General features: G+C 48.2%; 1 protein-coding gene across 3 annotated transcripts in view; it reads left to right on the top strand.

Annotated features, from left to right (window-relative positions):
- Positions 1 to 12,530, top strand: part of TPCN1 (two pore segment channel 1) — a 52,232-nt gene that overhangs the window by 19,190 nt on the left and 20,512 nt on the right. For all 3 annotated transcript variants that reach the window (XM_072600372.1, XM_072600373.1, XM_072600371.1), the window contains 3 exons: positions 3,958 to 4,082; positions 10,007 to 10,183; positions 11,488 to 11,601. In XM_072600372.1, the coding sequence (XP_072456473.1) occupies positions 3,958 to 4,082; positions 10,007 to 10,183; positions 11,488 to 11,601 (416 nt within the window). The remainder of the gene's footprint in view (positions 1 to 3,957; positions 4,083 to 10,006; positions 10,184 to 11,487; positions 11,602 to 12,530) is intronic.

Here is a 12,530-nt window from a genome sequence, read left to right as displayed (position 1 = left end):
CACAAACTGTCCGTTCACCAACTGGGCCAGCTGGTCCCAAGTACAAAGAGGAAATGGAAAATCAGTCCAGCTCACTCCCCTCTCTGACAGCAGACCCCACCCAGAGAGCTGGAAGCCCAATCTTGCCTGCTTGCCCAGCAGGGCTACTCTTTGGCATTGCAGAAGTGACAAGGGGAGGTTGTTTGGGAACATTCAGGAGATTGTGTGCTAGGAGGAAGGGGAAATGAAAAGCGAGAACATATTTTTAAACTCATAGACTTCTATGATCCCAGGCAAAAGCAGCTGCTAAGGGTGTTTTTCTAATAGCCAGCAGCCTCCTCTTTGGGTTGAGTTGTTCTTTAACACACCTCTGAAGATGGGGACCCCTGGGCTTCCCCCAGTAAGAAATCTTCCAGAAAGAGACTGTGGAGCAGAAGCTTCTTTTGAGCAGGGTCATTGGAATCCCCACAGACAGAAGGGGAACCAATGGATGCAGCCTCTGCCAGAATTTGGGAGTTCTTGAGGCAGTGCTGAGTGTACAGACCCAGCTGTTGAAGTGGGTTAGGAATGTTTTTAAAACCTTTGGCATGGTCACTAGTGACCATTGCCCTAAATCTTGGCCCTTACCCTCTCAGGTTATTTATTTACTTGATAATTTTGTTCCATTGCCTGGGCTTTTTCTGCAGCAAAACAGTGCTGTGTGAAGGTTGCTGAAGACAGGCCTCAGGCATGCTAGGATGCAAAGTGCTTTGTGTATGTAAATATGGGATCTTGGGAAGCTTTGGGACTAAGGGCTATTGGGAAAGGCTTCCTTTAGAAGGTAGAATTTTAGCTGGACCTTGAGGTCTGGAGCCTGAGATGAGGATGGAGAGCATTCCAGATGTGGGTGTCTGAGAGATGGAGAGTCTTGGTGGTGGAGGCCAGTGTGACATGTTGTGGGGGATGTGTAAGAAGATGAGAAAGGGGAGGGCACTTTACATAGAACTTTAAAAGCCAAGAAAATTAAAATGACTTGCCCGAGGTAAGGAACACAATAAATAAGGATCACAAAACCTACCTGGGCAGGTTTGGAACCCAGATCCCATGACTACCAAAACAGTACTTTCCCCACTACACTGATATGCCATTTTTTTCCTTCCTCTGAATTTTTATTCATTTTAATCTTTGTTCTGACTAGTAAGTGGCCTGATTATTCACAGATGGTTGATTCAGGAATTCCCCCTCCCCAGCTGTTTCCTGGCAGAATAACAATTTGAGGTGGGGGCGAGGGGGATGGGCATGATATTTGAAGCTCACCCTGCCTGGTACTTTCCTGATACCTTTCTCAAAGAAAGTTTTCATGATGGGTTTCTGGGGTTTTTTGGACGGGATCTGTGACTTCTTAGGTGTTGGGAATTCTCAGTGAGGAGACTCCCCTCCAACAATGCCCATTGTTAACTGCTCTATAATTTACAGTGCCAGTGAACTGACTGACCCAGGGCCACACAGTCACTACCTGTCTGAGGTAGAACTCAATGGCACCAGTTCTTCCTGACTCTGAATCTGGCTCTGTTCCCTCCATCAGGTGCTTCTTATATCTGAGTGACACAATTACAGTAATAATGCAACAGCCTACGTTTACTTAGCACTTTTACGGTTACATGCATACCCCATGTCATATAGAGCCTGTTCCATACATTATCTCGGCATTATTCTTTGCATCCTTTTTCTTACTTTCAGTTAAAAATATTCCTTGGATCAGTCTCCTGAACTCCTAAAGCTTCTGTTTTGTTTTCCAAAGTAGGACTCTACTCTCTCCAAAATACTTAGCTGTGCAACCTGGAGATGGAGGTGGATGGCATCTGGACCAGAAATAGGTTCCTAATATGAGCCCAGCTGATTTATTTTCCACTGTGAAATCAGATATAGGAGATATGATCTGAAACTATAAAGGACCTTAGCAATTGTCTAATCCACTGGTATCACATTTGCCACCTCAGTGCAGCCTGCCCCAGTTGAAATGTCATTGGGATTGTGGTTTTGGATTTATCTAAGACACTAAGCCTTTCAGTAAATTGTTTTTTACATTTCTGTTGTGGCACTGTATACATTGTTCTCTTGGTTCTACTTGTTTCACTTTGCATTTGTTCAAGCAAGTCTTCCCAGGTTTTTCTGAAACTGTCTCCTTCATCATTTCTTACAGCACAATAGGATTCCCTCACAGTCATATGCAGCCGTTCCTCAATGGATGGGTGTCCAGGGAGGGGGGAAAGAGAATTAAGAACTGAAAATAAAATAAAATTTTCTTAAAAACTAAAAAAGAAAAATGTAATTGGGAACTGTTTAACAGAATAAATATCCACTACAACATAGATAAGTTAATCTGTGGTTTTCTAAGCCAGTATTCACACCACAAGGATATCTTTCTATTTGAGTTTAAAACCATTGGTCTAGTTCAACCCATTCATTTACAGATGAGGAAACTGAGACTGGAAGAGATGAGGTGACTTACCTCCAGTCCCACAGAGAGGAAGTAGCAGAGACAGGATGTGTCCTCTGACTCTCTCCACTGTGCCAGCCGTGTGGTTAGACAGTGAAATGGGAAGGAAATTGGCAGAAACATGACTCTCATGGTATTGTGGAAGGTGCACTAACAATGAGGACCTGGTGTATTCTAGGACCCCCATGAAGCATCTGCTCTCCCCACTCTCCTGATGAGCTCCTCCAAGGGTGGGCTGCTCTCTTTGTGTCCACACTCATCTTAGGAACCTAATCCAGACATAGTTAGGAAGGTCAGTCTGCACAAAGGAAATTATTAGCCAATCAGTAAACATTTCTTAAGCACTTACTGTGTCCCAGCTGGAAATTGAAATTATCGAAATAGATCCTGCCCTGGAGGAAGTTTGTTTTCTTGGAGAGGACAAGTAGAGATAGAATATATAGAAACTGAATGGGGCCATTTGGAGTTGGGGTGAGAGGGTCAGGAAAGCCTGCTTGGAGGAGGTGCTACTCCAGCAGAGTCTGGGAGGAAGCTAGAGATTCCAAGGGGAGGAATGATGAGGAAGGGCATTTTAGGCATGGGCGATAGCCAGTGCTCAGATGGTGTTTTGTGTGTGAGCGTGTGTGTGTGTGTGTGTGTGTGTGTGTGTGTGTGTGTGTGTGTGTGTGTGTGTGTGTGTGTGTGTGTACACACACATGCATGTGGTAATAGGTCAGTTAGGCAGGACCATAGCAATGTGTCGCACGGAGGGATGAACAAGAAGGTTGGAAAGATAGAAGGGGGCCAATTGGGGAAGGGCATGAAAAGTCAAATAGAGCATATTCTGTTGGGTCCCAGAGGTAATAGGGAACTACACGAGTTTATTGAGTAGGGGTGGGTTAGCATAGTCAGACCCATGCTTTCCAAAAGTCACTTTAGCAGCAGGGATGGACTTGAGTCAGAGACAAGTTAGGAGGTGTATGAACCAGGAGGGTGAACAGAAGGCATTCTCCACTAAGTCTTCTGCTGATGCCCCCCTGGTGTAGAGGTGACACTGGATTCTCAAAAGTGATGCCAGTGGAGCCTGAGATTGGGAAGGTCCTGCCAAGCTGGCCCAGTTGCAGGTGCAGGCCCTGTCCACCCAAGGCCAGCCAAACTAAACTCAGAGAGGCTTGTGCCCAGGCTGGCCACAGGGTAATGGATTGTTTGGCCTTGGCCCTTTGAGATTATCTTCCATATCCTAGAGAGGCTGTGAACTGACCCAGTGGAGGGAAGGCCCACACCGACAAAAAGTAGGATTCTGGAAATGCAGAGCTTTGATAAGCAAACAACACATGCAACACACACACACACACACACACACACACACACACACACATACACACACACACTTTTTTTTTAACCTGCCTTGGATCAGCTTTATTCATATTTTTGGCCATCAGTTTATCTCACTGTTTAGCTTGTAAATTAACTTCTCTCCCCCCATTTTCCTGGCCAACCATCCCTTTTGTCCATTACAGATGGAGGCAACTATATTATCGGTGACTTGAGGGTGTCTGTCCCAGACTCCAGGGATGGAACTTCCTTGAGTCCTACCAGACCCACCTGGGAAATGAATTATCAAGAGGCTGCAATCTACCTCCAGGTAAGTTTTCCTCCCCTTCCTGTGCGCAGCACCACATTTGTCAAGAATACCACTGTTCAGTTTGTAGCTGGCCCGTTGGCCTTCCTGAGTTGAATCATTTCAGTTGGTTACTTAAAGTATCCTAAATATTGAATGAATTAATGAATGTCTTAATTCCTACCCCTTTCTCCTACCATCTGACCCAGTGCGACCCTGTCTCTTAGAGTCACAGGGAAACCCAGAGTTAATAGGTTAAGGAGTAGGCTTTCTTTATGTGCTCAGCACTATGGGAGGTGTTCATGGGTGATGGTGGGGAGGCTCAGGAAATTTCTTTTTAAAAATCCTTGGGTTACTATCAAAATGAAGAGCCTTTTAAAATGTATCTTAATTCATCTTTAACTTTTCTACTACGATCTGGTTGTTCCCTCATATCTGAAATTTTTAGATATCACAACCTAATGTTGACATGTTACTCTACAGAGAGAAACTTGTCCCAAATTATTGTATATGAAATGGACATTTCTGCCCTTAATCCTCCTAACATGATGCTGCACTGTCGGTAAAGGATGGTGATAGCTTGATCTGATTCAGTTCACGTATTTGATAGCGGTCCTTTTGCATCCATCTGTTTCTCTTCCATTTTCTTTGCTTTCATCATTCTGATCTTAGGTGGTAAGTATCAGGCACCTCTGACATATATCCTTTGGGATGGAGAGGAATGAATGAATGAATGAATGATAGATGCATGAATGATTCAGCTCTTATTTTGTGCCAGACACTTTGCTGAGTATACAAATACAGAAGCAAGTTAGTTCCTACCCTCTAAGAGCTTCTATTCTAAAGGGGGAAATTACCCACAAAATAGAATGGAGGGTGAAGAGGGGTTCTCTGGTCAGTGTGAAAAGCTGCAGGGAAGTGGACTGACCCAGCCCTTCCTAGGAAATGTGGCAGAGCTGATTTGAGCATCACTGAGAGGGTTGGAGGAGCATGGTGGGAAAGAGAGTGTGTCACTGCTTGGGTGCTCTGTGGTTGAGGAGATGGCTGGAGGCTAGAGAATGAACTGAAGCTTGGTGGGGGATTGGACTTCTCTGAAATCATGGACCAGGAGAGGCAGTCTCTAGCAAATCTGGCAGGATTTTCAGGGCAGAAGTGTTTCAGTCAGTCAGCAAACATTTATTAAGCACTTACTCTCTATCTGGCACTGTGCTAAGTGCTGAGGATACTATTTAAGGCAAAAAAACCAGCCCCTGCCCCTGAGGAGGGTTCATTCTCCTGGACGAGGCCCCTTGTGCATGACTGGGTTCGTATAGAATTCTTCCAGAGTGAATGGAAGGCCATTGCAGTGGGGGAGTCCCTGGCAGCTGTGGGGAACCAGGGAAGTCCATCTTGCAGAAGGTGGCATTTAAGGGGTGTCTCAAAGGGAGCCGAGCAGTGAAGGTTGGGGGAGCATTGTGAGCATGGGACAGCCAGCAGACAGGCCTCGTGGGGAGCAACATGTAACTGTCTTGTAGAGGACGCAGAGGGTGGACAAAGGCAAGGCTGGAGGGCCCAGGCTGTGAAGCGCTGTTGGTGCTAGACAGTTTTTATTCTATCCTGGAATTGTAAGCCACTAGACTTTGAGTTGGGGGATGATATAGGCAGACCCATGCTTTGGGAAAGTCATCTTGACAGAGTGGAGTGGGAAAAGACTTGGGTCAGGGAGACTAGGAAGAAACTGAGGTCTTGAGCCAGACTGGGGATGGTGGGAGCCCAGACCAGTGAAGCAGAGGAGGGTTGTTGTGTCTGAACAACAAGACCTGGGAATGACTTCGGTGCCTGGCACACAGGAGCCACTTAATGAATGTTTATTTGAATTGTGTGTAAGGGAGGAATTGACTCCTTTGGTGACTGAGAGGATGGTGGTGCCCTTGATGGCCATCAGGAGGTCAGATGTTAGGAAAGGTTGGAGAGGGAGAGAGTTTGGGGGGAGGAGAGTGAGTTCTACTTTAGACTTGTTGAGTTTGAGATGCCTGCCCAACATCCAGCTGGAGATGTCAGAAAGACGAGAGCAGGCAAAAACAAGACAGCCAGAGGGAGGGAACCAAGGCAGGCCCGGTGGCTGGGGCTGAATGGGCTTTTTAAAAGCCCTTGAGAGAATTCACCACAGTGGGGGTTTGACAGGTGTGACCAGCCTAGCATAGCCATCACATGCTTCCTGTTTCCCCCGCAGGTGGTACGTTACCAGGAGCTTCCTAGTTAAGTTGACAAGCATTTCTTAAATGCCTGCTGTGTGCCAGGCACTATACTGAATCCTTATGGTGTTGGAGAGACTCAAAGGCATCGTCTGATTGCTCTCCCTGTTGTGACTGATGATTGTTTGTCCTGACTCTAAATCTGGGTAGGGGTGGGGAGCCTGCGGCCTCGAGGCCACATGTGGTCTACTAGGTCCTTAAGTGTGGCCCTTGACTGTGAAACTTCTGTGAAGTTTGGATGCAGTCAAAAGGCTGGGCACTGGAGGATCTAGAGGGCCAGTGTGGCCTGGAGGCCGCAGATTCCCCACTGCTCCTCACTTTTTCCCTTCTCAGGCTTGCTCGTGGGTGGGCTGAGCCGAGGAGGGCTTGTTTCCGTTCCCTTTAGCTCACAGCTGCCTGTCCAATGACTCTGTGCTGGTTGAGGGAGAGGCCCCAACATGCCCTGACACACCACATGTGGGGCAGGGGAGCCCCTGGTGGTCATGCTGGTGGCCAGGGAGTACTTCCTTTCCCTGCTTTAACAGGAAATTTGTAAAGGGGGAGCTTCTCATTTGTAGGAAGAAAAGACCAAGTTTTCCTAATCTCTTTTTTGACTTTACTACCTGCTCAGATCTGGCTAATTGCCCCAACTCGGCTGTGAGCAGTTTGGGAAAAGCTAGAGATTCATATTCCCTTTTTCTCTCAGAAGCTCCATCTGCTTGTAGGTTTTGTATTAGTTGTCATTGCTGAACAGCGTGGCCAGGATAGAATATTTCTCTGGGACTTCCAGAGCTGGCCCTGGCCTCAGCATCCCTCTGGGTAGGCCTCTGCCCTCCCCAGCAGGTAGGAAGGGCTTGAGGCCTGACACCAGCAGACTGGCCTGCCCTGGTGCCTTTTTCCTTTTTTCTGATGGAGTGCATTTGCCCTAATGAGGACAGAAGACTTGTCATTTCCTCTGGGGGGTGGGATCAAGATCTGACAGAGCATTGGGGAGCACCCCCAGTTCTTGCTGGGGACAGCCGGCCTCTCTTAGGGTCAGGAGGAGCAGGACCTAAGTCACTTGAGGAATAACTTCCTGAGCCGAGAGCCCTGATTCTTACTCGGGTTTGAAAGTAGCTGACTGGGATATTTGTTCAGCAGAATTCCCCAAAGCAGTGTTTTCCCCCTAGAAATTGGAGCTGCCTTGGAAAATCCAAGCTGTGAGAGAAACCCTAGAGCCATGAGTAATCCTCTGTTCCATTGCCACCCCCTGCCCGCAGCCTGCCCTTTACAGACAACAGCACGGCAGTGAGACTTCTGACACAGGGAAGCGGTTTGTCCAAGCCTCGTTGAAGATGGGCCTTCTGGCTTGTGTTGAGTAGATGGACCCAGCCTGCCCTAAGGACTGGTGGAACCTACCCATCCCAGGTGGATGCCTTCTGAACTAGAGGTGGCAGGGGCTTTGTGCCCATGGGATCGTCTCCTGTCCTGCCACACATTTCAGTAGCAGATGCAACCAATAGGACCCCATTCCAGGGTCATTGTGTGCCTGGCTGCATCTCCTTAGCAAATGGGTGGATACTTGAATGGGACAGAGTGACAGCGTGGGGTCTGGAGGCAGGAAGACCTGAGTGGAAATCCAGCCTCAGACATTTACAAGCTATGTAACGCTGGGCTAGTCACTTAGCCTCTGTCTCCCTCTGGCCTTCTCTGTAAAATGGGGATAATAACACCTACCTCTTAGGGTTGTTGAGAGGATCAAATGGGATAATATATGTAAAGTGCTTCTTGGCACAGTGCCTGGCACATACTAGGTACTTAATAAACACGTGCTTCCTTCTTTCCTCTTTCCTTGTTATGCCCCAAACTATGGGAACCCCAACCCGAAGGGCTGAAATTGGCTCTTTCCACTGGTTCAGTATTTGTTTGGGGGCCCTCAGCAGGTTGTGGCCCACAGGGATTATTCCTGGGGCTGATAATATATGAGAGTTATATTTACGAGCAACCAAGGTGAAGGAAATGAGAGTAGACTTGGGAGGTTTGGAGATTCCGTTCAGTTGAACAAGCATTTATTAAATGCTTCTGGCCTGCTAAGCACTAGGCCTCCAAATACACAGAAGAAACAATCCCTGTTCTGAAGAAGCTGGAGAAGATGCCAGGCCTATGAATGGAAATTGAGAAGGAGAAGAGGGTGAGCTTCCAAAGGTCACCATCCACTGGCCCTTCCCAGGCCTCCTGCAGCATGAAGACATTTGATGGGAGAAGCAGGAAGGGCATCTTAAAGCCTTACTAGTTTAATATGAAGAGGTGGGTCACTAGCGGGAAAGGCTTGTAGGAGGCGATACTTCAGCAGCAGCTTGATGGGAGATGGCGCCTGAAGGAAGGAGCAGAATTAGGATCGACCTTGAGTGCCAACTAGGCACTGAGGGGCTCCAGAGTGGAAACTTGAGCCTGATGCATCATTGTGGAATCGAACCATCATCATCATCCACAAAAACAAGCACTTATAAGGCATTTGCAGTGTGCCAGGCCCTGTGCTAGGTACACAAAGAAAGGCAAAAGACAGCTCCCAGGCCACCGTGAGGGGTCAGCATGCTAATGATTGTGTGCACACAAGACACAGAGTCAATGGGAGGTCATCTCAGAGGAGAGGCGGGGATGGAGAGGCTGTGAAAGGGCCCTTATACAAGAGGAAATTTAAGCTGAATCTTAAGGAACCCAAAGAAACAAAGAAGTAGAATTGAGAGAGGGAGCTATTGTGCACAGAGTGCCAGGCCTGGCCACTGGGGGTGCCATAGTGCACAGAGCACCAGGCCTGGCCACTGGGGGGTGCCATAATGCACAGAGTGCCCGGCCTGGAGTCAGGAAGACATCCTGAATGTGGCCTCAGATACTTCCTAGCTGTGTGACCCTGGGCAAGTCACTTCACCCTGTTTGCCTCAGTTTCCTCATCTGTCAAATGAGCTGGTGAAGGAAATGGCAAACCTGTGCAGTATCTTTGCCAAGACAACACCAAATGGGGTCACAGAGAGTTGGATGTGACTGACATAACTGAACCACCACAACAAATTCTAGGCGTGGGAGGTAGCCAGGACATGAAGCCTCATGTTTAAGGAACAGCATGAAGGGCCTGGGTCACTGGATCACACAGTATGAAAGGAGAGTAAAGCATAAGGGGGAAGGTAGCCTGCAAAAAGCTTTAAACGTCCTACAGAGGATTTCCCAGTTGATCTTGGAGGGGATGAGTTCTGTGGGCCCACGTGGTCAGCCCTGCACTTTGGGGAGGTCACATCAGCCACTCGTGGAGGATTTGTGGGAACTGGAGACACTGGGGACAGATGGGAGGGCAAGAGGGCCTGCACCATGGAGAGAAGAGGGCCTATGAGTGATGTGTTCTGAAGGTGGAAACCACAAGACTCAGCAGCCTGGACAGCGCATGTGGGGGATTGAGGTAAACACAGACTCTTCAGCAGGAATAGAGAAAGGGGCTCAGGGGCAAAGAGAGAGCTGAGAAGAGCGTCTTTTGACTTCAGAAGGGTGACCAGGCTTTCCTCCCTCTCCATCACTCTTCTGTGAGCTTGGGATCTATGGCCGTTTCTTAATGATGCTCTCCGTGAGAGCCTCTTGAGGGCCATAGGCTTAGACAGGTCTCGTGAAGGTGCGGTCACCTCATTCTCCACCCCTGAACCAAATCTCCTCTTTTCCTGTTCCTGGACCCCCAGTGCTAAAGCTCTTTCCCCTCTGCTCTTGTTTCAGGAAGGCGAGAATAATGACAAATTCTTCACTCACCCCAAGAATGCCCAGGGCCTGGCTGCCTACCTCTTTGTCCACAACCACCTGTTCTACCTGATGGAGCTGACCACAGCTTTGCTCCTGCTTTTGCTCTCTCTCTGCGAGGCTCCTGCTGTCCCTGTTCTCCGGCTTGGCATTTACGTGAGTGACTTAGGTCATCCCAGAAGAGATTCCAGGATTGGGCCAAAGGAGCACCAGGGGGTAGGGAAGGGATTCCTTTTGCCTTCCATGGCACAGAACTGTATAAAAGAGCAGGAGAATGAATGGCCAATGAGAGGAAGGTTATTTTAAACCATCAGAACCCCTTGACCATCTCATGTGTGAGGAATAATACCCATCACCCCTTTTGGGTAGATATCCAGGGGATTTATTGCTAAGAAGAGGTCTAGATTTAGAGAGGCCATAGCTTAAGGGTGATCAGGACCCAAATAAATGTCCCTGGACATGTCCAGCCATTGTTCCATCAGCCCCATATGTCCCTGTTCATACCTGATGCTCATTTAGCCTCATTTAGAAAACCCAAGCCAGCCTGGACCTCCTCCAGTTGGAAAGCCTGTCTGTTTTAGGGCTAGGAACTAACTCCCTCCTCCCAAGTAAGGGAAAGAAAAAAGGTGGCTGAATGCCCACAGCAGCATGGTCCTTCTGCTACTATATCATTTCCCAAGGGACACATGGGCACATTAGGGAGATACTGCATTCACTTTCAGGCTAAAAAGATTACCCCAGATGCTCTCCATGTTACCCTGCCCTGTGGTGTCCCGTAGATGCAGGTGCAAAATCTCTTGGAATCTCAAACACTCATGGGCAGTGTACCAGTGTTCTTTTAGGTTGATAGGCAATTCTCATTTCCCTCAACCATTCTTAAAAACCCTTTTAAAGATAAGTTGTTTAACCAACGCATCCTTAGCTTAGTCAGTGTCTCAGAATCGTGGTGTCTTTCACAAAAATACTGTTTGTGTTTAGCTGGGATGAGAAGACTCTCATTACCTAGACTGTCCCGGGGGGGATCTGAAGCCAGGTTTTAAAACCATAGGACTTGGAGCTGGAGGAGAAAGACTAGGGATTGTCTAATCAACCTCCCTCTATTTAAAAATGAAGAGACCGAAGCCTATAAAAGGGAGAAGCATTGCCAAAATTCACACCAGTAGGAGGCAACAAAGGCAAGATATGAACCTGGGCCTTCTGACTCCAATACCAGGGTTCCTAACACACCCCGGACCCCAGCCTGGGGTTGCTGTGACTCCAGGCACTTGGCCACATCTTCCCAGATCCTTGACTTGGCTACAGGAGGGAGGTTGATGGAGCCCAGTTCCTTCCTTACCCCCGGACCCCAGCCTGGGGTTGTTCTTACTCTGGGCACTTGGCCACATCTGCCTAGATCCTCATCTTGGCTGTGGGAGGGAGGTTGATGGAGCCTTTCACTGCACCCTTTGGGGACATTACAGGTACATGCGACCCTGGAGCTATTTGCCCTGATGGTGGTGGTCTTTGAGCTGTGCATGAAGATGCGATGGTTGGGCTTCCACACCTTCATCCGGCATAAACGCACCATGGTCAAGGTAACGCTTCTGGCTTTCTCGTTCTGGTCAGCACCACATCACCCTTGACCTTTGATTGAGCATCCCTTTGCCTTTAGTTGTCCACAGGGCACTATGGACTATATGTTAAATTGTAGAACACTGGAGGTGGAAGAGACCTTCCCCAGCACCATCACCCCAATTTTATGGATGAGTCAATGGAAGCCCACTGAGGGCAAGTGACTTGCCCAAAGTGACCCAGAAAATAAAGGGCAGGGCTGGGACTGAAGTCCAGGTCTCCCATTTCCAAATCCAGGGCTTTTCTACAAGGCCACACACAGAATGCACTGGAGGGTGGGGGGAAAGGTCACAAGACTCAGTAGCCCAGGTGAGGGGTGGTGAGGTCTGATCTCAGATGACAGTTAATAGGAATAGAAAGGAAGAGAGGGCTGGGAGAGAGAAAGGTGTGAAGGGAAAGACTGATAGAACTTGGCAGTTCATTGGACTGAGGGGTGATGGGGGAAATCTGATGACTCTGGGATTTTGAGCCTGGGGGACTTGGAAAATGGGGGTACTTTTACTTATTTACTTTAGGGGGGACAGTTGAAGTGAAGTAACCTGCCCAGGGTCATATGGCTAGAAAATGTCTGAGACCAGAGTTGAACTCAGGTCTTCCTGATCCAAAGCCAGTGCTCTGTATATCTACTACTCCACCTAGCTGTCCCATGGGCATGCTCTTAGCAGAAACAGTGAAGGAAAGGGCTTGGTGGAACATGATGAGGTCTTGGTGGCTGCTGCCCATGTGCCCTTCTTCATACCCTCTCTAGGTTCATGACAGCCTGAGCCCAGAGAAAACCAAGATCACTTCCCTGTTTTTGAGATATTTGCAGTCTTGTTGGGGTGATACAGGTCATATGAAATAGTGCGTGCCAGAAGCAATGATAAAGACAAGTGGTGCTGGAGGAATTCAG

Source organism: Notamacropus eugenii, chromosome 4 (genome assembly GCF_028372415.1).
Source record: "Notamacropus eugenii isolate mMacEug1 chromosome 4, mMacEug1.pri_v2, whole genome shotgun sequence".
Lineage (NCBI taxonomy): Eukaryota > Metazoa > Chordata > Mammalia > Diprotodontia > Macropodidae > Notamacropus > Notamacropus eugenii.
The sequence above is the reverse complement of the archived record's forward strand: the minus strand, read 5'-3'. Positions and strand labels throughout refer to the sequence as shown.